Below are 25,217 nucleotides of genomic sequence, written 5' to 3'. Positions count from 1 at the left end.
GCCTGCCGAGCGCGGCTTTCCCAGCTGTTTTCCGTCGACGTTCGGCTCTTTCCGCCTGCGCCTTCGGCTATTTCCGGCGTACGGTTCGGGTATTTCCGCCGCCGGTTCGGGCGGATTCGGCGCCCGCCGGCCTCGCTCGCTCCGGTAACGGTCGGTGCGGGTTCAAATGAGCCGCGGCCGGGCCGGGCCCCGCCGTGACTCGCTCTGAGCCGGGCCGGGCCGGGACCGGGGCCACCCCGCTCGGGCTCGGCGACCAGGAGGCGGAGGCCGGGGAAAGCAGGATGACGGTGCTGCAGGAACCCGTCCAGGTACCGACCCCCGGGCGGCTCAGGCCCCAAAGCCCGGCCCGGCCCGGGTTAGGCCTCCCCGCCTGCTCCGGGGCCGGGGCTCCTAGGCGCTCCCGGCCGCCCCTCAGCCGGTGGGCCCGCAGGACCTTCAGCTCCTCCGCCCTCCCTCCCGCCGGAGCCCGCCGGGCTTCCCCTTCCAGCCTGCCGTCCCCATCCCCGGGCCGGCCGCGCTCGCCCCTCTGCTCCCCGGGCCCCTGAGGGAGGTGTCGGTCTCCCTGCAGCTCCTCAACCGATTCGGCTCTCAGGAAAGGTACCCCCGCGGATCCCCCGGGAGACCTGTTGATACTTCGCTCACCTTTCTGCGTTTGTTGTCGTGTCGTGTTTAAATGCTCGCAGCGTGCTCGGATCCTTCCGTGTGGTGCGAGTGAAGGACGTTCCTTCTTCCCAAGGAGTTGATTCCTTCGGATTGATGGGAGACCTAGGAGAGAAAATAATGTAATTTTCATTTTTCTCTCATGTTTCAGTCTCACTGCAGTTGCTCTGATGGGTTTCCTGTTCTTGTGCTCAGCCTTCCCATCCAAAAGTCGTGATTCACGGAATTAAGAGCTGCTTTTTCTTTCTGCAGTTCCTGTATGCCCATTCTTTAACTACTCATCATCTTCATCAATCAGTCGTCTTAGTCATGTTCCCATTCTTTTTTTAAAATGTATTTCTATCATTTTAACAGGATGTTTTGGCTTTTTTTCTAGTTACAGTGAGAGGTTCCTGGCAGAAGTGTCTTGTTAGAGCATGATTGTGTTCTGTAATGAACATAGTGAGAATTCTTGCTTTTGACTCTTTTCTTTCTAATGAAAAGGTGGAAGGGGAAGAAAGGCTCCTGTGGAAAGCCATGCTGCTGACTTGACCCTGTCTGTGGAAGATGGTGGCTGTGAGGGCATTCTTGTAGACCAGGGTTTGTGTCCTTGATGTCACCGCTCTCTTCATCGCCTCTGAGAGCAAGGGTCAGCGCAGTGCTGGAAATGCTTTTGGCCACTTGGTCCATCTCCTGCAGAGGCCATTCTGCATTGGTGTTAGCTTTGGAGCTGGGCTGGTTGTTTTGCACCACTTGGGTATTCTAGGAAAACATGGGATTACAATAGAAAAGGAAGCAAGAATGCTTGCTGCAGTGTGAATGAGTGAAGCTGACAGGAAACAATACCAAATGTTTCCTGTGCTGTGCTAACTAGACTGACCAAGTGGAAATATCTGCTCTTCTGAGAGCTCCCTGAGAGAAATGTGTAGAGTTTCAGCAAGGTAAAGATCTCTCTAATGCTGTTCTCCGTTCTTAACCTCTACCAAACTTGGATGTTTTGATGGGGCTTTGCTATGTTGAATATATCTATTTAAATTGACTATATCTGTTTAGATTCTGCTTTTAAATGACATATCATTCCTTTAGCAGTAGTTCTGCTGCTTTCAGTTTTACTGCTGTTCTTGCTTACAGGAGTGCTAGTAAGTTTAGGATTTCTTTGTGACTGGGTAAAGTCCATTGCATTTTTGAATTCCCAGTTTAGCTGAAGTCTACGTACTTAGCTCTGTTTTTATAATTTTCTTAAATTAAATTATTGGGAAAGGTGACAGTACTCATTTTTGTCATTGCAGAAATTTTTCCTGTTTGTTCTCTCTCAGACTTTCAGATACCTACAGGGCTCAGCATTCCAGGAAAAAAACTGTCATCCTTACATTCTCACAGCTCAATGTTACTTATTTGTCACAGTGTGACAGATAAATAACAGAATTTTTGTTTGTTTGTAGTCTCATATGTCTTGTGCTTTAAATGAAATTCATGTCCCAGAAGGCATCCTAGCCACTGGTTAGGTTTTTGCTAACTTTTAAAATTCTTTTAAGTTGAACAAAGTGCCAGAGTTTACAGCCCTGTGCTATACTTCCTGATACGGTCAATTTAAAACCCTTCAGCTCCAACATAAAACTCCGAGTCCCATGTGCTGAGAAACAGGCTGGATGCCTTCCAAATACTTCTGAAAAACATCTTGGAAAGAAAATGAGCACTTTGCTTGGAATTCAGCTGTTCAAGGTGTTCATCTGCTGTGACTCACTGGAATGGTGCTTGAACTTGGCTGCAGACTGCAGGACCAACGTGTGCTTGTTCAGCGGGCAGAGTTTGTGTAACTGGGGAATGCAGCACAGCCCATCCCAGAGCTCTCCTCCTCCCTGCCCACCCTGAAGACTGAAATCATGGCAGAATCTGCTTAGCATGGCAATATAGGCTAAACAGCTTGGAAAATAATTTCCAAGGCTGTATAACTGTCAGAAGAGAACATCTCTTAAGAGTTGTTTGGCTTAGATATGAAGTGACAATTGGACAATGCACAGGATTTTCTGGGTAGAAGATGGACCTGTGTGAACCTTGATTTTATTTTCCTGCTCTCCTCTCTGAAGATGCCTTGCTGCAGGGCTGTGTATGGTAGTTTTGGAATTCCCTGTTCATTTTGCATTTCAAATTAATTATTTTTCAAAAGGGTGATTAGGACCTGGAGGTTCATTGTCTCTACAAGCACACTTGAATAAAATGTGGAAACACTTCCAACATTTCTCCTTCCTGTGATGCAGCCCTGAGAACAGGGCTGAGAAGACTCTTCTGGTGTGGTTTAGCAGTTGTGTGCCACTAGTGCTGTGCACGTGCATTGTGCTTCTTCTAGAACAAACTAAACTACTGTGCTATATTGAGATTAATGTTCCTGTCCTAAATGGTGAGCAAGAAATCCTCTTTCGTCAGGCACAGTCATGGTTTAGACATCTGTTCTCATGGAAAACTGTTGCTGCATAGGTATGGCTGATTCCCTGCTACCTTTTTTTCCTTTTCCTGCTTTTAGGAGAGTGTGTGTGAGGATCCAGATGCCAGCATGGGTCATTTCAGGGCAGGAGGCACATTTTGGGCTGCAATCTGATAATTGCTACAGAACAGAGACTCTACTAGCCCGTTTCTTGCTTTCACTGGTACTCTGCTCCACAAAGATAGTTATTTGAGCCAGTGTGTAGTGTAACTCTTACAAAGTGGCTGTGACATAGCCCCAGATCCCTCGTGTCTCGTCTTAGCCTTTGGCAGGATTGTTCCTGGCAACTTGCTCTTGTTTGAGCAGTCAGGTGATCCTGATTTTCCCACTCCCACCCCCACACCTTTGTTTTGTAAGTTGGCTGAGTTACAGCCCTGCAAAGCCAGGCTTTTGAACCTGCCACAACTTGGCTGGATTCATCTAAACGTCACTTGTGACTTGGTGAAGGAAGAGCTGCTTTTGGGTGTGAGAGAAATGGGAGACCTTGGGTTGCTCTGGCTTTAGGATGGCTTAAAAGATTGTAACCCTGACCTTCTATCTCCCTGTTTGTCCTGCTCTGTCTGTGGGGTGTGGAGCCACCTTCAGCCTGGGAGCCTTTCAAGGCAGTAGGGAGTAATCATTTCAGGAGGCTCTGAGGCTCAGTTATCTGAAATATGAAATACAACCACAGAGAAACAATAGTGTGTTTGTATTGCAATGATCAAATGAAGAGAATTCACTTTTAAATACATCCAAATACTTTCACACAAGCTTAAAAGCACCTGTTGACTTCTTAAGTGTGTTCTTGGGATCTACTGATAGGAGAAAACAGGCTCTCTGTAGAGATTTGTGTACAATATTCCCTGTAGTACTTGGGAGCTCTGGTGTGTTCTGTTCATGACGGCTGTGTGGGCTTCCCGTGAAGAGAACTTGCACAGTTTTCACACCCTGTGTTTGTCAAGTTTGTGTTGGAAGAAGTAGCATATGGTACATGTAACTCGGTGATGTTAGGATTTTTTATTTTTTTTTAGATCAAACTGGTGCTTGCCTTTCCCACTGGGAATAGCTCTTCAGGGCAGTATTGCTTTCCTGTGGAAGATTTCTTTTAGTTTTGGTGTGTCTCATGGGTTTTAGATGCAAATTCTATTTTTCTTTAGTTGCTGATGAGCATTAGAGAAATTCTAGATCACAGTGCCTGGAACTCCTAAATTCAGATCTCATTTGGGATCAGTAACAGCAAAACTACTGCAAAATGGCTCTTTGCTGCTGATGAAAAAGGGCTTTGGAACTGAAACAAAGACCCTAGATGGGAAGGAACTGCTGTCCTGATCCCAGCCCTGCCCACCTTGGAGCACAAAATCTGATGAGCATGCACAGCACCCTTGGAGTAGGTGGGGAGGAAAGGCTGAACAGGTCTTAAATGATTTTTCAAATCCCAGCCTTCTTTTACAGATGACAGACAACTTTTAATGTGATCTGAAGAAAGTTGGCCAAGCAGTTTGTGTGAAACCCTCTTATCCCAGCCCTGGACAGCTCTTGTTTGTCAGCTACTGGTGACAGCAGTGCAAGTAAATGACACCTGCTTTGGTGGTGTGCAGGTTGTATCCCTGTGTGCATGTTTATTCCTCTGGAGTTGTGCCATCCTTCCAGTCTGCACAAATATTGGTTGTCACAAACCCAAACTTGGTGTTCATGAAAAAGTAAACAGTACCCAGGAGCAGGATTTGGCCAAGTGTGTGTGAGCAGAATCAGAAGTAGGTTGTGTTCATCTGAGGCTATAGAATACAAGTTGTCCATTTCATTTGCATTGCATTTGTTCTTGGGTGCTGCTTCACAGCTGGTGGCAGCGAAGAGGTGGCTGAAGGCCCCACAAAAAGCTGCACAAAAAGCAGTGGATCCTGTTCACCTTGGCCCTTAAGGGAATGCTGATGTCTCTTCAGGGAAGATCCTTTATGCTAAGATATTTAATCAACACCAGACTCATCTTGAACACTGAGAAGTTTCTGGGCCTGTTGGGTTTTGCTTTGGCATCTTCGGGAGATGCTTTAATGGGATACTCTGACCAGCTGGGGTTGGATTTTGGTTTTATCTTTACTGAAGGTGTTGTTGTTTGGTGGTAGTTTGTAGTAATTCCTGCTGAGTTGTGCACCAGGCTAAAACTCAGTAATTTCTGAGGGGTTTGGATGGATGTGTCTGGTAACGAGTGAGAAACACTCTAAGGTTGGTTCATGACTTCAGTGCAGAGTTTGGTGGGGTTTTTTTAAGCCTCCTTACTAATAGCTGAAACAAATACAACTCGGCTGGCATGTTCATCCTCCCCTTTCTTTTTAGGGCTATATAAAACCAAGCTGAACTTTGCCTTTTGACAGTAAGAGCTAATGGCCTTTTTTAATTTTGAAAGCATCCCCAGTAAATGAAGATGATTTTCTTGCCTTGCAGGCTGCTATCTGGCAAGCACTGAACCACTACGCGTACCGCGATGCCGTGTTCCTCGCAGAAAGGTTATATGCAGAAGGTGTGTACTTCAGAATTATAAAGCTGATGCTTTTTTTCAATTTTAATTTGGGATATTTGAGCCTCTGCTCCTGCTTTGTTTTCCTGCTGTTCTGATAATGTTTAGCTTTCTGCTTGGGGAAAGCAGAGGAATGCCTTGCAATTAGGTTGGAAAATCAAATCATGTAACAGCAGCAGTGTTATTTTATGGTAAAATCTCCTCAAAATTAAACTCAGATTTGTGTGTTTAAATGCAGTGTTTACAGTGATCTGGTTTATGGTAACAAATAGGAGAATGTTGGGGTTTTTTAGTAACCCTCAAGCATTGCATGTCTTCCAAGGGCACTTGAGGATAGATGCAGCACACAAATTCTGCAAATTGGCTTGACATTGAAAGCTGTCTTTGCTAATAATGCTGCTCAGATATGTTGATTGGCTCAAAGAGAGTCTTGTGATGGTGAGAGAAAAGCACTGTGAAATTGAGACAGTGAGAATCAGAACATATGGAAGAGGTATCTCCTGCTGAATCCCTGCTAATTGTTACTTCATTGTAAAGCTGTCAGGGCTGGGGTATCTTGGATAGTGAGCAAGCAGCAGTAACACAAATCTGTACTTCCTCTGGGTCCTTTAAACACTTTGTCGGTGTGTTCTAGCACCTTTTATTTCTTTAACCTTCTCTCCATGACCTCAGAGTAGCTTTTTGTTCTTCTGTACTTCTTTCTCCTTGTTACTTGTGGTCAGCTTTCCTTATCTATTTTGAAAGGTTTTGTTCTCTAATCATTAACACAAAAAACACCTCAATCCTTATGCTAAAATACAAGCATCATACCTTTTCTCATGCTAGACAACCTGAGCTTATAGTTTGAATTAAAGTGTATAAGCTATTTCATGCTCTGTTTTGTAATGAAGTATTTTGCCTGCCATGCCCACAATGCAGTTCTTAACAATGGAAACACACACCTAAGTTTTGAGAAATAAAGGCTTCTTTTTTCTTGTGTCAGGGTTACAAATGGAATCTGAGGTGTTTGATCTGGTGCTGAAATGAGTAATGTTGTGTAGAATGTTATGGAACCTGGTAATCCAGGTGTTCATGAAGAAAATAGTATTTTAGGGATGACAGAGCTTCCCTGAACACAACACACTGTGAGGTGCAGGGAAATGGTAGATTGAAGGTAATTGCCAAGGATTTAGGAACAAAGAGAATCCACTTTTTGCAGCAGCCAGGAGAAAAAACCTGACTTGATAGAGGCACATCTTTACAGAATGATTCTCTGCAAGAGTACTTCAAACAGCCTTTTTTAGTGGCCAGCAGTGCTGAGAGAAAGCAGCGTGAATACTGACATTTGGTGCAAGCAATTAACTGCTAACAAAACATCTGGCTCCTGGTTAAAATAAGTGGTTACTCTGCAGAGTGGAAGCTGCAGAACTTGAATGCAGTGGCTCCATGTTTGCAGGAGTGATTTCACCCAGAGAAGAACTTCTTTTAAGTCTACCTGCAGTTCCTGTCCTTGATGGGACATCTGTGGCTTGGTCATTTCCCAAAGCTCTCAAAGTCTGCTAAAGTACTGGATAAAAATTGATTTAACTTGAATTTTCAAAAGGTCTTCTGGTGTTTTTAGGATAAGGCTAATAAAATGTTCTCTGTTTGGGTCTTCTGTTTCCATTGTCACTGTCCAGGTGATGACAAAAACTTAAAATAGTCAGTTTTCAGTGAAGCAGAGGATTTGGGCAGATTCCCAAATAGGTTTTTATATAGTGCTCATATTGATTTTTCTAAAAATTTCCCTATGGGTGGGTGAACAAACATCAGAATTGTTTGTTTAATGCTGAATTCCATTTGCAGGATAATGTCTTCTGAAAATTAAAAGGTAATGTGGGTTATTAATTGTTTGCAGTTTGAAGTTGCTCATGTTCATACACAGCTTTTGATTTAAAATACCATTGTGTGAGGGTGATATGAGTGTAACATTTGGAGAAGTACAGAGAGTGAGTTAAGTCACCAGGGATGTACAAAATCTGTGAGTTTACAGAAAGGATTAAAGTTACTTCAGAGGTTAATTCTGTCCTTCATGGTGTAATCACAAGTGGGTCTGACCTCAGTCTCAAGCCTGGATGCCAAGTCAAGGTCTTGGAGTAGAACGTCCTCTCAGCATGGTACGTAATTCATTGCAGTGGAAGAAAATGTGGAAGCCAACATTGTGCCAGTGTTTATGCACTCCTTAAAGTAGTGCAGAGTGTTGGTGGCAGGTGTGGTGACACTGAGCCAAGTCAGTCTTGGTGTGGCCGACAGGTTGTTAAAGTAGCTCTGGCCTGGCTGCTTTGCTCGGCTTGCTGCTGTTCTAAGTGCAAACTGGCTCATCACTTACTCAGGTTGGGTAGCCTGAAGGATCAGAGTTCCTTTACACCTGTAGATGTTAAGAGTTGAGCTGGCTAGCCAAGGGAATGGTATTGGAACTCTGGTAATCACCAACAGATGAAGAAGACTTCATTCAGGAATTAATTTCTAGTACCATACCCATTTTTTTTCCACCTTGTCCATAGTTGGCTTTTACTCCCTGCCCCAAAATTATTTGTACTAAAATGATTAACATCTAACTGATGATTTGGTTTTCCAGTACACTCAGAAGAAGCACTGTTTTTACTGGCAACGTGTTACTACCGCTCAGGAAAGGCCTACAAAGCTTACAGGCTCCTAAAGGGACACAGCTGTACCACCCCACAGTGTAAATACCTGCTTGCAAAATGTTGTGTGGACCTCAGCAAGTAAGTGAATCCTTCGTGTTCTGTCCAGGGTTACAAATGGATTTATTTTTTAGCTTGGGTTTCTCCTTGGGACATGTCATCTTGTATAAACTAGAAATTCATTGGTCTCTCAGCACAAAAGATTATAAGTTCAATTTATTTTGAACTTTGTTTTCAGATATGATCTAATGAGCATTAACCTGTGTTGCAAAAACCTCTAAAAGCTGTTGAGTAACTTAGACAGGAATTGCCAAGCTGTATAGAGAGAATGTGAGCTCATTTATACAGCTCTGCTTGTTATTTTCTTGTGGGGATGGTCTGTGCTGATAGAAGCATACACCTACAAGTAAAATTTCAAGTGGTGTCAAGAAAAGGTGGTTTGTTTGTTCAGACCAGGTGTTTGGACTCTGATGCCTGAAAAATGCCTCCCACCCCAGCAGTTGTATAAAGTAATTTTGAAGCCTGACAGCCAGTGGCTCATTCTGTGTGAGTAGTGCTGCTCCTGCAGGTGCAGAAGGTGCAAACTGAGCCTTTGTTCTCCTTTTGAGCCCTTCTGGCAAGGAGGAAAGGCTCCAAAATCTCTGCCATGTCCTGATACTGGCTCTTAACTCGCCTTACAGATTGTATTTCTTTGGGAAACAAAGCCAAATTAAGCACTGCTTTAGCTTAGGTGAAGCACCTTCCAAGATCAAGTATCTTGAAGATTATCTTGTCCTTTATCCTAGGATTGATCACTTTTGGAAAAGTCATGCCACTTTGTGCCTCTGGGTTTGCTTTGTTTCTCTTCCCTCCCAGTACAGCTGTTGGACTGCAGAGTCCTGAACCTCCCTGTGGTAGAGCAATCCAATGGTTATTTAACCTTCATTTGCAGGAACTGGTTTTTGGTTTAAAACCTGTGAACACTGACAGTGGATTTCTGTTTTTGTTTGCAGCAGGGTGAAAACACTGGACTTCCAGTACTGTGAGCCTTGTAACCCCTTTAAACCTCTTGTTTTTTAAAAAGGCTTGCAGAAGGAGAGCAGATCTTGTCTGGTGGAGTGTTGAATAAACAGAAAAGCCATGATGACATTGTTATGGAGTTTGGTGACTCTGCATGCTTTACACTCTCCTTACTGGGACATGTCTACTGGTAAGGTTGCTTTTTCATTTTGCCCAGTAAAGTTGGAAGGTTTTTACTTGACCAAGCCCAGGTTTAGCCGAACATATCCTTGGTCATGACAGGAGACACTTCTCTCTGGGTTACACCATTATTCAGGCGGATAGTTGTGGAATCAGTCTGATTTGGAAATGCGAGATTGATTTAGTTTTCACCCAAAGATTGAAAACACAAATTCCTTTTTCCCAGGTGGATAAGAATGCAATCCAAGAGTCTGAATTTTTTATATACCTTTGGATTTGCTCTGTATTCTTCCCTGAGAAAAACTCTAAGCTTGTCTCTCAGTGTTACCATTTAGATTTTTACTATCTGTGTTGTATGTGTGTAGCTCTAACCTTCAAATCAATGTTCTGAGGGTGCCAGGCAGAATAACTTGACAATTTAAGTGCTTTGATTTTGCCAAGATGCAAGAAAGGTTTCAGTAAATGTGAATGATTGATTGAATGGGAGTAGTTGGGCGCTTGGATTCTTCTCTATCTCTTCTCAATTATTTTCAAAATTATTTCTTTGTAACCAAATACTTAAGTGTTCAGTTTAGCCCTAATTTCTTTGCAAAAATATTATCCATCGATACTTAAGATGGCTGGAAGGCTGGCAATCAGGTTACTGTTGGCAAAAAAGAAGCAAGCTGTTGCAAAGAACTTCATCTTCCTAGAAATGAAAAATCTCAAGCTATTGTAGTGCTTATGTAACTTTTTTTGACAACTGTGTCTAAATATGTCAAGTAACTTCAAAAGAACGAAGTATTTCTCAGGCTTGAAAAATGAGAAATGTTTCTATGCCTCTCAACATGTTTTTGTTTTTCAACTCCTCTTCTGGAAAAGTCTCTTGAACAAAAGTGCTGTTCTGAAGTTTCCCTGTGAACTGTTTCTTTTTGCAGCAAGACAGACCGGCTTGCCAAAGGATCAGAATGTTACCAAAAGAGCCTTAGTTTAAATCCTTTCCTCTGGTCCCCTTTTGAATCACTATGTGAAATAGGTGAGTCTGCACAACTGTTTTACTCATGTAATTCATTGGAGAGATTTTTGTGAGCAAAAATTAATTTAAAATACTTTGGCATTGTTTAAAATTTCTCTTATTTTCTTCTGTCCTTATTACTTATACATTTTTAGATCTAACAATCCAAATGTGCTTTCCAGCCTACATTTAGTAGACACTTAGAAACTGTTTCTGAGAATAGCTTAAACAAGCAATAAATGAAAATTATTAAGAATATTGATTGTCCAGGGTTTTGTAGGTGAAGAATGGAAGAACACTTCTGTTTTAGTCCAAAGGGCTCAGAGTGACCTGGTCTAGTGAAGGGTGTCCCTGCTTATTGCAGAGGGCTGGAATGAGATGTTTGTTAAGGTCCCTTCCAACACAATCCAAATGTTCTATGATTCTAGGAAATGTCTTAAACACTTCCCAAATCCTCTGTCCCTTGTTCTTGATTCAGACTGAATATTCAGTGTCTAGACTCAGCAATAACTATTTAATCTCCTTCCACTGTTACAGGTGAAAAGCCAGACCCTGACCAAACATTTAAATTAACATCCTTACAGAACTTCAGCAGCTGTCTGCCCAACACTTGCACAACGTTGGTGTCTAATCATAACATATCCCACAGACAGCCTGAGAGTGTCCTCATGGAGACACCCCAGGACACAATTGTGAGTTTTGCTCGAATCATTGTAAAATCGTTTACTAAAATTGGTTCTTTTTTCCAGCTTAACTGAAAAGTGTTAATTAAACTATACCCTAAGTACCTAAGAGCTGCCTTTTATTCTTCAGGAGTTGAACAGAATCAACCTAGAATCCTCCAATTCAAAGTATTCCTCCTTGAATTCGGATTCTTCCATGTCTTACATTGACTCGGCTGTGATTTCCTCGGATTCTGTCCCTCTGGGGTCAGGAACTGCCATATTGTCCAAACAGGCTCAAAATAAACCAAAAACTGGACGGAGTTTGCTGGGGGGACCTGCAACTTTGAGCCCACTAACTCCAAGGTAAGTCCTTGGGATGGCCAAGCTCTGCCCAGGGCTGAGCTGCTGCGGGTGTTTGGAGCAGGAGGGCTGCACAGCACACTGACACACGTGGTGGTGGAGTTTGTGAACAGTGCTCTACAGGGAAACCCAGACAACTTCAGCAGCTGCTCTTGCTTCTACTGTTGATCTCTTCTGGTTTTTAAACAAACAGTTGGTTATTTGGAGAGGAATTGTTGATTGACAATATTGCTCATTGTCATGTTCTCACTTGAAAAAAATCCCTGAAGGAATATACAACTGCTCTGGAATAAATTTCATTATGAAAGGCTGCTGCAAAGAGCTTTTCTTGAAGTACAACTCCTGATGATCCTGTGGGTCCCTTCCAGCTCAGGCTATTCCATGACCTGGCTCTCTGTTTTAACCCCTGCATCAGACCAGCTCTCCAGGCCTCACATTCAGACACTGACCCTTCCTCTCTGGTTTGTTCTCAGCTTTGGAATTTTGCCACTAGAAACCCCAAGCCCTGGAGATGGATCCTATTTACAGAACTACACCAACTCCTCCTCTGTAATTGATGTGCCATCCACTGGAGCACCTTCAAAGAAGGTACCTTGTGTTCTGGAGCTCAGCTGCTCTTCTGAGAGCCTGACATTGCACAGTGCACTTTAAAGAAGAATCCATAATACAGAGAAATAAAACGTGAGCTAAGTTTTCCCCCCCAGATGCCCAGGCTGTAGTTGCTGGACTAACCTAGGGAAGATCTCTGTGTTCTGTCCACCTCCCATCACAGAGAGTTGTGCAAGCACTGAAGCTTCCAAACAACAGCAGATCCAAACATTTCAGTTTGCAGGGTAGAGTGTGAAGACTTCTTGTTTTATTTATTTAATGTATTTTCTGAAGCCCCGAGAGAGCTGAAGCTACTGATCTCTCGCCAGTAGTTTTTGAATTGTAGTTTACAGAGCAGAGTAATAAAAATCCTGCTGCTGGTTTGTGAAGGACTGAGAGAATGGTGCTGTTTCACTCAGCAAAGGCTTGGGTAGGGGAAACTAAAAATTGTCCGTTTTCCTCAGGAAGAAACTGCTGTAGTTACCATAGTGATAAATGAGAGGTGGAATGTTGGTGACAGTTGAAGAACTATTTGTTCCTTTCTAAAAACAAAAACCTGAGGATTTTTCCCTGTATTTTTAGTAAATCTACAAGTTGCATGAGGGATGTTGGTGTTTTGTAGGGGGCAGTATTTTGAAGTAGTGTTGGATCCCTCAAAAGGTAGAACTTGAGCTGCTGTGTTTGCTCTGGACAAATTTTGATGCTCCCCTTGCAAATTCTGAAAGGGAAATGTGGGAACTGTACTAAAGTGGTCAGTTAGGAATGTGCTTTGCTTGGCTGATCCAATTCCCATCCTGTACTTGCTCAGGACCCTTTGAAAACAATGGCTCGTGGTGGACTCTGCACATATAGGAAGGTAAATTTCCATGAATCTGAAAATGGAAATGAAGTTAGCAAGGTGCAGCTCTTCTGAGAGCTGAAAAGCTTTGGGGAATCAAGTGGGATTTGCTGCTTTTTGTTGCTTTGCTGAGTGTGACACAACAGCACTGAGGTGTAAATTTCACTACTCCACACTTAGGCCCTGCTGAGATGGAGCTCAAAACACAAATATTTAATACATTTTAATAAACAAATTCTGGTTCATGCTTTGTCCAGTGCAAATAGTGACTGTGCCAGTTCCACTTTGCTCTTCCAGTTCTGTGTCAGACAAGGTTTGGTGGAGCTGTGGCTGAACAGAGGCAGTTTCCTAGGAAACACTTACATAAGTGAATGGAGCACTAGGAGGAATCCAAAGGCTTCCTGTCTGAGTGGGCAAGTTTCCTTGCTGGCCACCTGAACCATCCTATGCTAACAGAATCTGGGAAAGGAAGGGAAGGACGGAGCTTTAGAGGCTGGATGATGCACAAAATGGCATTGCTTGTGCTGATGTTGATCCACTTGTCCCTTTCCAGTGTCTCTTCCAAACTGCCATCCCTGAACTGAACGTTGGTGTCTCTGGAGTGGGCAGGAAGATAATGTTTTGAAGCTTTTTTTAAAAAAATAGGAAGAGGAGGATCGGTTCTGAAAACAGGCTGCGGTGCTGTGCAGCTTGGGAATGGTTTCTGAAAGGGATTGTAATAGGATAATTTAAAAATATTTTCTTTCTATACATATATATATTTACAACTTTATGCAGGAAAAAGCCTTTAAATACAATGTCTTTTAATTCCCTTTTGTTCTTGCACAAGCACTTTAACATATATCTCTTCTTGCCACTAGATGGAGATTCCATATCTTCAAATAATGTCCATAAGCTTTGTAGACTTGGTGTTATTAACAGGAAGAAGGAGAAACACTTTTGATGGTTTCCCCTTGGCATGGGGGAACCTTCACCTTTATCAAAACAGTTCTGTTTCTCCTTGTGCAGTGTTTGGTGGGTGGAGTGGGCTGGGTTTGGTGCAGCAGAGATGGAAACTCCTGAGTGACTTAATAACAAACCTGTAGAAACTCTGTGTTGTGCAGACTGTCAGCAGGATCAGCCAGGCTGGAACAAAATCTGTCTTCTCCCAGAGTGGGAATAGCCGGGAAGTCACTCCAATTCTTGTTGCACAAACACAGAGCTCTGGTCCACAGACAAGGTAAAAAAATTATAGTTCTGGAGCATTTTTGTTTAAAACAAAGCTAAAGCTATTACTACTAAAAGTGGAGCAGAGAAGCCTGCTTTCCAGTGTGTAATTTTTAAATTTCTCTTTTCAGTACAACACCTCAGGTATTGAGCCCAACCATTGCTGCTCCACCCAACGCGCTGCCTCGACGAAGCTCTCGCCTGTTCACCAGTGATAGTTCTACAACCAAGGTACAAACCTCCCAGTGCTGCAAGTCCCTGCCTTCTGCCACTGTGCCAATTGCTATTTTCCACATATTCATAGCAATTTAAGAGCAGATCCTGCAGTGAGCAGGGTGTGGCTGGGCATGGTTGCTACACATCATTTTACACAATTCACTCTCAAGTTTAGATTTCTGAATTCAAAATACTCTTTTTATATGTAACTCTCACTTTTCTTATTCACAGGAAAATAGCAAAAAATTAAAAATGAAGTTTCCACCTAAGATTCCAAACAGAAAAACAAAAAGTAAAACAAATAAGGGAGGAATAACTCAACCAAACTTAAATGACAGTTTGGAAATTACCAAACTGGACTCTTCCATCATTTCAGAAGGGAAAATTTCCGCTGTTGCACCACAAATCCAAGCTTTCACGCTACAGAAGGCAGCAGCAGGTCTGTTTGAGCACTGTTGGACTGTAATAGAGTAAAATCTGATCTATCTGGGTTTTAATGTTGCTTCAGTATTTCCTTCTTTCCCATTTCATTTAGCCTGCAGCTCTCACCTCTGTAGAACAGATAAAAACTGATTTAATTCAGCATCTTCTTGTTAACTTAGAAACATGTGAACATTGAGAGTGGTAATTATCAGCAGATACATCTTGCAAGCTCTGGTCCTTATTAATGATTAAAGTATTTTCAAAGTATTGATATAGCAAGTATTATAAATTATTATGCAATGTATTAATTATGATAATAGAACAAGTAATGTTATTATAAGTGTTATGTTGTTATAAAGTATAACTTGAAAATTTTAAAGTATGTAATTTATGACAGTAGACAGTATTATTTTCCTTGGAAACTGATTCAAAGGAGTTACTCATAACCCAGTCATCTCCCCTCAAACAGGAGCTTTATGTAGTCTGTTCTCCCTTGATATTTCCCATTTGTTTAAAAACAAGTATTTATTCAGACAAAATGCTGAATTCCCCTCTTTTGGCTCAGTAATGTTTCCAGGCAGCAAGAGGACGTATCCATGGCTACCAGGCTTGTGGAAATGGCTCAGACCTAGAGAAATGTTTGAAGAGCTGCTGGGAATGCAGAACTCCACTTGTCCTGAGCCCCAGAGTTTAAGGACTCATTATTTTTTGGCTTCCCTTACAGAGGCCGATACTCAGAATATCATGCTCATGTTAATTAAGTGTATAATGTTAAGAGTGTATAAACTTTGTTTGGAAACTCCTGAAAGGTTTCCATAGGTGAGTTCAGGAGCAGTGCACAAGGGAGAGCTTTTGGGATTAGCATTTCCAAGTAAATAAATCTCAGCTGTCTTTTTTCCCTTTTGTTCCCCACTTTTATTTATTGTGTTTTTCTCCTAGAAGGTTTGATGAGCCTTCTCCGGGACATGGGGAAAGGTTATTTAGCCCTGTGCTCGTACAACTGCAAAGAAGCCATCAATATTTTGAGCCATTTGCCATCCCACCACTACAACACAGGCTGGGTGCTGTGCCAAATTGGGAGAGCTTACTTTGAGCTGGCAGAATACATGCAGGTAGGACCTGGGGCTGGGCCTTCCTCTCTCTTCTCTCTTTGCTTTGGCAGTTTTACACAAAACCTGCAGATGTCTTGAAAAATCTATGGGAAGTTTGCAGTTGGGGTAAATGGGTAAATATAAAAGTTACACCTGGCATGGATTCAGATCTTGAATCTGGTTCATTAGAGCTTTTTAATTGAGCTTTTCTCTAATTTTTTTTCTTCATGTTATTTCCTCTTGTATCCGACTGTCAGGGTCTCCTCCTTGTGTGTCCTGTTTCTGCCTCCTGCTGTGCTGATGGAATTGTTTGCACTGCACGGTTTTAGAATAGATCACTCAATAGTTTGAGCTCTAAACCAAAAAACTTCTCTTCATTGGAGTTAATTCTGGTCACATCAGTGACCCAGTTTCCCTTCCAGCCTCACAAATGAAGCGTTGGCACAGCTGAAGTCCTGCCAAACTGCTCCAGAATCAGGAGTGAGCAGTTAAGGGTAATCCCACAGTTTGCCTCTCCTTGGCACTGCTGTCCTGACAGCTGATGTGCCTGTTTGCTAAGTTTTTAAAATACTCCTTGGCAGAATGTGTGCAGGAGACAAAGGAGTTTTGAGCTGTGCACAAGATTGTTTTGAGATGGAACGTGCTGGGTGCTTTCACAGATTATTTAGAAAGGTGAGGGTACAGATTTTAATCACAGAATTCCAGGATGGTTTGGGTTGAAAGAGACCTTAAAGATCACCCATTCCCACCCCAGCCATGGCAGGGACACCTCCCACTGTCCCAGGCTGCTCCAAGTCCTGTCCAGCCTGGCCTTGGGCACTGCCAGGGATCCAGGGACAGCCCCAGCTGCTCTGGGCACCTGTGCCAGGGCCTGCCCACCCTGCCAGGAACAATTCCTGCCCAATATCCCATCCAGCCCTGCCCTCTTGGCAGTGTAAAACCATTGCCCCTTATCCTGGCACTCTTTGTTGGGATGGTTCACAATCATAAGTGGCCTATGAAAGTTTGTTGCACTCTTTCTGATTTTGTGGAGGATGTTTTTTGCCTTGCTCAGGCATGGATAGAAACAGGAATGCAGCTGAGTCAGCAGGAGGGAGAGCTGGCTGCATTCCTGCTGGCATAAGTATCCTGGGATACAGTCACTTCCTTCCCTTGAAAGGAAAGTTCCAGGACTTGCAGCTCTGTGTAGAGCACTTAAAAAGCAAAGAGGATGCTCAGGCTGGACGTGAAGCCTTGGACCTTGGCCTCTGTGCTCTGCCTTAGTGGGTGGAATTTTATTTTAAGTTTCATTTCTGTTCTCAGGCTGAAAGAATATTTTCAGAAGTGAGGAGGATTGAAAACTACAGAGTAGAAGGCATGGAAATCTATTCAACCACACTCTGGCATCTGCAGAAAGATGTTGCCCTTTCAGTTCTTTCTAAGGATTTGACAGACATGGATAAAAACTCACCAGAGGTATAAAATGCTGTGGGCTTGAATGAGAAGAGGGGAGCTGTACATGGTAAAATCAATGATTCAGAACAGAGCTTTGAGCTCTAATCCAGTGTACTCTCCAGTGGGAATACACCTGAATATGGCAAAACTGGAGAGGGAGGTGGCAGGGTTGTCTGTTGAACTGCTGATGCCTGAAATGGCTCCTTAAACTCTGAATATCGACTTAATGTGGAACAAGTTGAAACCTTTTATCTGTTAATGGTTATTTAAATTTGCCTTTGCATGATTCAGACCGGAAGATCATAGGTTAGTCAGTCACTTCTGCTGCTGCCAGTGTGCAGGGATAAGGAATATCTTTTTCCTGTACCTTTTAATTGCTGTAGTTAATTCACTGGCACTTAAAATATTTGTTCTAGAATTTATTTGCAGACATGATGTTGCACATTTTAGTACCAAAGTCCATTAATCTGCAGGGTGTGTGCCAAAGCCCAGAAATCTTTCAATGAATGCCACAGTAAAAATAAAAGATGTGAATTGATAAATGTGCTCTTAAGAATTGAGAAAACTATAGAGGATATTGGAAATCTTTTTGGTGGAGGAGGAAATCCAATTCATATTGTCCTGTTAGTTTGTCTAAGAGTGGAAAACTCAAACCCAGTGAAGCAGTTGGTGTTTGTAGTAAGATTAGTCAGGATAAAGGGAAATGCAGATTCTAATCCAAGGAGTGGAAAATAGTTATGTGCTTTGACAGTGATGCTAAAAATTTGGGGAAGTGAGGAACCCTGGGCTGTGGTATTTACAGTCGTGGTGGGTGCTGAACAGCAGGGAAAGAGGAGGTTGTTGCTAAAATTCTTCCTCTATAGATTTCCAGATTTGTCAGTTAGAGGGAGCTGAAGAAATAAAGTACCATCCCCACCTTTGTCATTCTTAAATATCAAAGATGTTTTATTTCTGGCCTTTTCAACAGCTTCAAAAGCTTTAGTCATAAGTCATGAGAGGATCTAATTGGTGCAGACTTGTTGGGTGTGCATGGATTCTCCATTTCTATATTTCAGCTTGCTTATTTGTTTATTTATTTTGGAAGGTGTATTTAGCCCTGCTTGCTTCACAGGAATGAGCCCCAATTAACTGTTGATTCATTCCTGTTTTTACTTTTTAATCTAGGAGTAAGTTATTTAAAGTTATCTAAAGCAATACAGATAAATGTGTTCAGATCAAACTTAGTCAAACTGAGAGTTGTAAAAAGGGGTTCTGCTCCTGCCCTGCTGTTGTTCCAGGCCTGGTGTGCTGCAGGAAACTGCTTCAGCTTGCAAAGGGAGCACGACATTGCCATCAAGTTCTTCCAGAGGGCCATCCAGGTGGATCCAAACTATGCCTATGCCTACACCCTGCTGGGCCACGAGTTTGTGTTGACAGAAGAACTGGACAAAGCTTTGGCCTGTTTTAGAAACGCCATCAGAGTCAATTCCCGGCACTACAATGCCTGGTAAGTTTGGCTCTGTCCCCTGCTGCTCCATGTGGTGCAAAATTCCTTCTGGAAGAACATCTCCTGGATGCTGCCACTGCTATAATTTCATGGAGTCACAGTTTGGTTTGGAAGGGACCTTACAGCCCATCCAGCCCTACCCCTCTTCCATCCTAGAAGAGAGGAAAGCCATTCCTGCAGAAGATGGGGTGGCTACCTTCACAAGGAAGGCAAAAAAATGGAATATTTTTTTATTTTCATGGATTGTTTAGGATGTATTAACCCAGCTATTTTGTTCTGCTGGGCAGCATTCTTTGTGCATTATGTTTCCTTAGTTGCAGCTGGAGAGATGAGATCTCAGCTTCTTCATAGCTTAGAACACACCTAGTTTCTTACAGCTTTTTAATATATAAAGCAGTAGAAGTTAGATCTGTGAGTGAGTCACTTAGTGTTAATAACTTTTGTGTGCTTTTTATTTAGCAGTTACTTAGCCAGTCTTCCTGAGTATCACACATCAGTCCTTCAGCTACCAAATGGATAAAGAAAAGAAAGAACTTTCAGACAGATTCTTCCCCCAAGAAATCCCTTCCCACCCTAGATGGGGTTGGCAAAGCTTCAAACCATTCCTCCCATGTCATGCTCACTGACAGAAACTAATTTGGTTAAAATCCAGTGCTACTTAGCAGAATTGTTTCTCTGCTGCAGGTACGGGTTGGGAATGATTTATTACAAACAGGAGAAATTCAGTCTGGCAGAAATGCATTTCCAGAAAGCACTTGATATCAACCCTCAGAGCTCAGTCCTGCTGTGTCACATCGGAGTAGTGAGTACATGCACTTCACTTGGGTGGGGAGAAGGGGCTGGTGTGGGGAGGAGGTGAGGAGGATTCCTCTGCTTGTGAGGAAGCTTGTTCAGACTTGGTCTGGAATTGCCAAATCCTTTTCTAAAGGAGCAGATTGTAAGTAAATGCAGTCTAAAGAGTTTGTCCTTGCCCAGCAGATGAGCTTTTATTTTTCCCCTTTTGGAATTGTTCTCTCTTTGTCTGCCAGGTCCAACATGCACTGAAAAAATCTGAGAAGGCTTTGGACACTTTGAACAAAGCAATCAACATTGACCCCAAGAACCCACTATGCAAATTCCATAGAGCCTCGGTGTTATTTGCAAATGAGAAGTACAAGGTCAGTCTTGGTGCTTGTGGCAGCCTTGACATTCCTGTAGCTGGGAGTGGGGATGCCTCGGGAGCTGAATGTTTTCAGGTCACCCTGGGAAGCACCAGGGCTTGCAGCAAGAGCCTGGGACATGGGCAGCATTTGCTTTGGCAAGTGCCACCCTCACCAGGGTGGTGTGTTAAATGTTTTGATTGTAATAAAATCTGGGGCCAAAAGGTGTTGCTTTTAAAATTATTATTTTAGTCTGACCCACTATCATGAGTTTATATTAAATTACTAAAAAAACTCAGCCAAGTGCCACATATCCAATTACAACAATGAGAGCCAGCTGTTTCCAAGGTTGTATTGTGGAGTGAAAAGTCAGAAGTGAAGCAGTTTTGGGCTGATCCCTTTCTGATCTGACCCCTGTTTAGAATAAGAGATCTTCCCACAGTGTTTATCCAGAGGCTTTTCCTCTGGCCAATGTTTTTTGGCTCCAGAGGACAAGCCAAGGCTGTTTTGAAACTTGCCTCAGAAATGTGTGTGTGCACACTGAGAGGGAAAATTTTACTTAAAAGTTTTCTTTATTTCAAACTGCAGACTAAATATTTTTCAGTTGAACTTCTTAATGATGCCAGGTGACTGTCACTGCAGAGTAAACAGCTCCAGCATTGAGAACTAGTTTAAAAGTAAAGTAGAAGTTTCACTAAAAGTGTTTGGTTTCAAATGCCTAATATAAGCACTCTTTCCAACCTTTCAGTCCGCTTTACAAGAACTTGAAGAACTGAAACAGATTGTTCCCAAAGAGTCTCTTGTTTACTTTTTAATAGGAAAGGTAGGTAAAACTTCACTGTGATCATAAGTTCTGTGGCTTCCTTGGCTGCTTAATGAGAAAATTTGATGGCTGTCACCAAGACACTTCCATTTGGAGCAGTATTCTAAAAATTCCCAAAGCTTTAAATAAGGCTTAGTACTCACAGCTGTATTATGTGCCAGCTTTTAAATGGAAAGGACAGTTAAAGAGCTGGAGATGATGGTCCATCCCTCAGCAGAGCTGGTTATTTGCACATAAAACTGTTAAAATACTGAATCGCATTCTCAAGCATTGTGTCAGAAATACTGAATAAGCAGCTACATTCCAACCTTTCTTGTGTGAAATACCAGAGAAGTGATCTGATGACAGAAATCCTTCCCACCACCTCCTCTGCTCATAAGCTTTAAATAACTTCTGCAACTTTCTGCTGGGGGTGTCTGGTCACTTGGAAGCATCAAGACACTTCCCTCTACCACAGTGCAGGAGAGCTCTCTATCAGCGAGATTTCTTTATTTTGTTTAAACTGGAGAGAGAAAAGGATTTGTGCTGAAATGTGTTATTTGTCCAGGAGTAGCTGGACCTCTGAACTGACATGAGAGTGGCCAGGTCTTGACAAACTGAAGTATTTTCACTGTTCAGATGCTCAACACAGATCAGTAATTTCCTCATCTGCTCTTAATGATAAAGAATCTCTTAGCTGCTTTAATTTTTTATTTTTAAATAGAAACATTTGCTCTTTCTACACAAATTTATTTCCCTTGGGGCTCACATAATAATTTTTTTTTAATCCCCCCTCTGCTGCTTTCGCTAAAGCATCACTGAACGGTGGCTTGGAACATTCCTTGCCCAAACCTTCAAGTAGCAGCTTCATGTAAATACAGCCTTTTCTGCTTTTTTAGGTTTATAAAAAGCTGGGTCAGACACATCTGGCCCTAATGAATTTCTCCTGGGCAATGGACCTGGATCCCAAAGGAGCCAACAACCAGATCAAGGAGGCCATTGACAAGCGTTACCTGCCCGACGACGAGGAGCCCATCACGCGCGAGGAGCAGATCAGTGAATGTTACCCCTACGAGTCAGGTCTGTGCTCCGGGCAGCTCACACTGAGCTCACTCTCAGGTGTGGCAGCAGTGCTGGCTTTAACAAGTGAAACATTTCTGACCAGTGAGTAAGAACTCTGGAGGCTCTTCACTCAGAAATCATTCATTTTCCCTACAGAGAGCATGGCATAAAGGGTTGTGAAATTCCTTTGGATTCCTTTAGTAGGACAGAGAGCGTGATAACTCTAAATTTATGCAAATCATGGGTGGCTTTAAGAGTATCCCAGGAGAGCAAGACATTCCCAGGGCTGCAAGTATTCCATCATAAATCATAATTTCAGAGCAAATGAATGGCAACTGAAGTTGCCTGTAGATGCTTTCTCAGAAGTTAAACTGGATGTTGGATTGAAGTACTTGGTGTGCTGAACATAAAAGGTGGCTTTTGATGAAGGTCATGGAAGCAGTTTGATTTGGATCAAGAGAAAATAAAACACTATGGGGAGTAAAGTACAGAAAGGAACAGCTCTGGTTTTCTTCTCTCAGCTTTTGATTATGATCTTAAATTCCATAAAACATGCATAGTCATAAATATTGACCCATCTGTAGGCTGAAATGGAGATAAAAAATAAATGCTAATAAGCAATTTAATTCTCTTCCTGCAAAGAAGGAAATAGAGCAGGATTTGGATTCTTATTAGACAAATGCTGTGTTCTGTAATTCCAGATTCTCAACTGAAAAATAGGGAAATGGTGACAACTGTATATCACTTTGGGTTTTATTGGTCCTGTGTGCTTTTTAATATGGGAACTGTAGTCTGCACTGCACTTCTGGAGGTATCTAGAGTTTTTCTCTCCCTGCTGTTGTAAGTGGGGTAATTTCAGGCCCCAGCTCCCTGGGCTGAGCCTGTTCTGACCAGGAGATGGAGACAGAGACTGGAACTGCTGAGCAACACTTGAGCAGTACAGAAAAAGCCCCAAAGACCAACCAAACAAGAAAAAAAAAATTGAAAAAAGAAAAATAAACCAACAGCTTAATCTGTCCAATAAGCATAAACAAAATAAGTGTTGGGCTGTGTCACGGTTCAGGTTCCCTGGCTGTGCAGAGAAAGTGTGGAAGAGTTCCACAGCCTCAGCTGAATTCACCTTTCAGGGTACATGGGAAAACTTAAAGTAATTTAAGGTAACCTGGTGGGGGGAATGGAATGATTTTTTCTAATGCTTTGGCTGCCCTGTCTTTGATGGGCTGGGCAGTGGGACAGCCCCATGAGCCCAGGGTCTCTTTTCCCTCCACAGTGGGCACAGACGAGTCCCAGGAGAGCAGCATGACAGATGCGGATGACACGCAGCTCCACGCCGTGGAAAGCGATGAATTTTAACCTCCAAGAGCCAGTGTCTGAGCTTGAGTGTGTGTGACTGGTACTGTCGTGTTCTCCCCTTCCTTGGCATCCTGGGTTCTACATCTCTGAGCCAGCACTGTCGTTGTTCTCCACTGACACCACGAGTGCACCTCAGACCTGAACTTAGCAGAGTTCATGGCAGTGCGGTATCCAGCTGCTGCTGAGTCTGACTAGTTGGCTCTTACACACTTACAGCAGTGACTGAGGAGAAAATGCTGGTTTTGGACTCCCCCTTGCTGGAAAAAAATATCATGGAAGACAGACTTGTGGTTTGCTGTATGGAAGCCAGTAGATGTGGGGATAGTACTAATGAGGAGGTGTCTTGTTCTTTCTCCAGAAATGTGTCTTAGTTTGGGTCTTTCTTGGTAAGCAGAGTGCTGAACCTCATTTCCAAGTTCTCCAAGGACAGTGTTGACAAACAGGCTGTTCAAGACTTTTGCATATTGTAGTGTACCTTAAATGCCAGGGAGTGTCAATGACCTTAAAGCTGCAGTGTCTCCAGTGAGCAAGCAGGACTGGGCGTGTGTCAGGCCACGTGAAACACCCCTGTCCCTGCCCAGAGTGCAACTGCAGGAGAATTGCATTGCAGGATCAGAGCTTTCATCAAATGCTTTCATGTTCTAACCATGAGTTAATTTATTCACCCGGTTTTGGAAAGGTCAGTGTTTACTTTGTATTTCTGTCAGCACCACCTTGCTTCATTTTTCATGCACCCCTTGACTTGTTCTTCCCCTTTGAAGAATAAAAATTAATAAAGGGAAAAATCAAGAGAGAAATGTAGATACAAGTGTAATGTGAAACATCAAACCCTTAATCCTGTGAGAGTGGGAAGACTGGAAGCCGTAATACAATCAGAACCTTAGTCAAATGCATCAAATAATTGTCTCAGATCAATATCTCCAGTCTGGTATCACTTTGAAAACCATTTTGTAAGGTGTGGTCCAAGCAGGATGCAAAAATGTGCAATTATCTGTCTTTTTTCCTTATTTTTTTAGGCTGTTCTTTCAGTTTCCCATTCTAGGAACACTTTCCTTTCCTCCAGGGTCTGTTTCTGAGAGGAGAAAGCTGTGCCACGTTAGTGAGTCCAAACTGCTCTCTGTAGCATTCTGCAGCAGCAATTGGTGCCCTTTGTGCAGTGATGATAAAGAAAGTGTATGATACAAGCAGTTTTAAAGAGCAATTTATGCCTAATAAATTGGGAATGATACAAATTTCATAGCAATGTATTTGTTGTGATCAGTCTTAATTGTTATTTTTGTTGTTTTTTTTTAAATCCATTGGTTTTTAGGTGTCTCTTAGTTTCCTTTACACTTCAATTTCTTTTGAATTCTGTCTTGTCTACTTGGCACCTCTTCTGTCCCAGCTTCTCTCTGGTCAAGAGCCACATGGACACCTTTATCTTTTAAAAATCATCCCCAAGTTCTGAGCAAAAACAGAATTCTGTGGTTTGGTGGGGTTTTTCAAAGTAGGAGGATGGGCAGTGAAAAATAGGTTTCAATTCCCCTCACAGGGTGAAAAAACCCTCTAAAATCTGCGGAATCCAAAGAGGTTAAATGGGTTTTGTGCCTCTGCCCTGCATTTTGAGCAGCTGGGTCTGGAGGGCTGATGGATTGAGTGATGGCTGATGGTGGCACATCTGGGCTGGATCGAGGATCTCACACAGATTCCTGGGATTCCAGGGTGCTCTGGGGTGATTCCCCCTTCCTGGAGAGCCTTCCCTGGGGAAGACACAGGGCTCAGGTTTCCCTGGAACGGGTCTCCACCCAGGGCAGAGCTCCCAGGCCCTTCTCCTGAGGTTCCTGGGTCTCCCTCTGTGGTTTTCCAGCTCCAACGCGTCCCTCATGTGGAGGAGTCTGGGCAGCACCTGTGGAATGCCACTAATTACCGTGTTAATTGGGTTCTTTTTGGATCCCAGCATATTTTACAAACAAAAAGCAGGAGGAAGCAGGTGCTACCTTTCCGTAACAAATGTTCATGTGGGGACCAGAGATCCAAGAATCACCGGGGGCTTTTTTCCTTTTCCTTTGTTCCCTGAAAAACCGCAGTAAAACTTTCAACCCCTTGGAAAAAGCTCTTAATTTAGCT

The 25,217-nt window shown here is 42.9% G+C and overlaps 1 protein-coding gene across 7 annotated transcripts; it reads left to right on the top strand.

Annotated features, from left to right (window-relative positions):
- The first annotated feature begins 29 nt into the window (after nucleotides 1-29).
- CDC27 (cell division cycle 27) lies at nucleotides 30-24,343 on the top strand. 7 transcript variants are annotated; one of them, XM_086864076.1, is made up of 19 exons: nucleotides 30-308; nucleotides 5,540-5,615; nucleotides 8,209-8,356; nucleotides 9,339-9,464; nucleotides 10,372-10,469; nucleotides 10,986-11,140; nucleotides 11,262-11,476; nucleotides 11,947-12,061; nucleotides 14,003-14,118; nucleotides 14,237-14,336; nucleotides 14,553-14,760; nucleotides 15,687-15,856; nucleotides 17,138-17,290; nucleotides 18,547-18,755; nucleotides 19,440-19,557; nucleotides 19,784-19,912; nucleotides 20,643-20,717; nucleotides 21,596-21,776; nucleotides 23,029-24,343. In XM_086864076.1, exons 1-19 carry the CDS (start codon nucleotides 282-284, stop codon nucleotides 23,109-23,111), a joined length of 2,502 nt encoding a protein of 833 aa, XP_086720202.1. In that variant the 5' UTR covers nucleotides 30-281; the 3' UTR covers nucleotides 23,112-24,343. The 7 variants fall into 7 exon arrangements, with proteins under 7 accessions (XP_086720202.1, XP_086720201.1, XP_086720200.1 ...); XM_086864075.1 differs by having other exon boundaries at nucleotides 15,684-15,856; XM_086864074.1 differs by having other exon boundaries at nucleotides 58-308; nucleotides 13,985-14,118.
- The last annotated feature ends 874 nt before the right edge of the window (nucleotides 24,344-25,217 follow it).

Source organism: Cyanistes caeruleus, chromosome 27 (assembly GCF_971803275.1).
Source record: "Cyanistes caeruleus chromosome 27, bCyaCae1.hap1.1, whole genome shotgun sequence".
Lineage (NCBI taxonomy): Eukaryota > Metazoa > Chordata > Aves > Passeriformes > Paridae > Cyanistes > Cyanistes caeruleus.
This window is presented reverse-complemented; position numbering and strand designations above follow the sequence as displayed.

Bases quoted from the DNA above. Each gene is read 5' to 3' on its own strand.
- CDC27 (XM_086864073.1), top strand. From the start codon at position 282: ATGACGGTGCTGCAGGAACCCGTCCAG. The intron at 11,477-11,946 runs GTAAGTCCTTGG...GTTTGTTCTCAG, and splicing joins TTGAGCCCACTAACTCCAAG to CTTTGGAATTTTGCCACTAG. The intron at 18,756-19,439 runs GTAAGTTTGGCT...TCTCTGCTGCAG, and splicing joins TCCCGGCACTACAATGCCTG to GTACGGGTTGGGAATGATTT.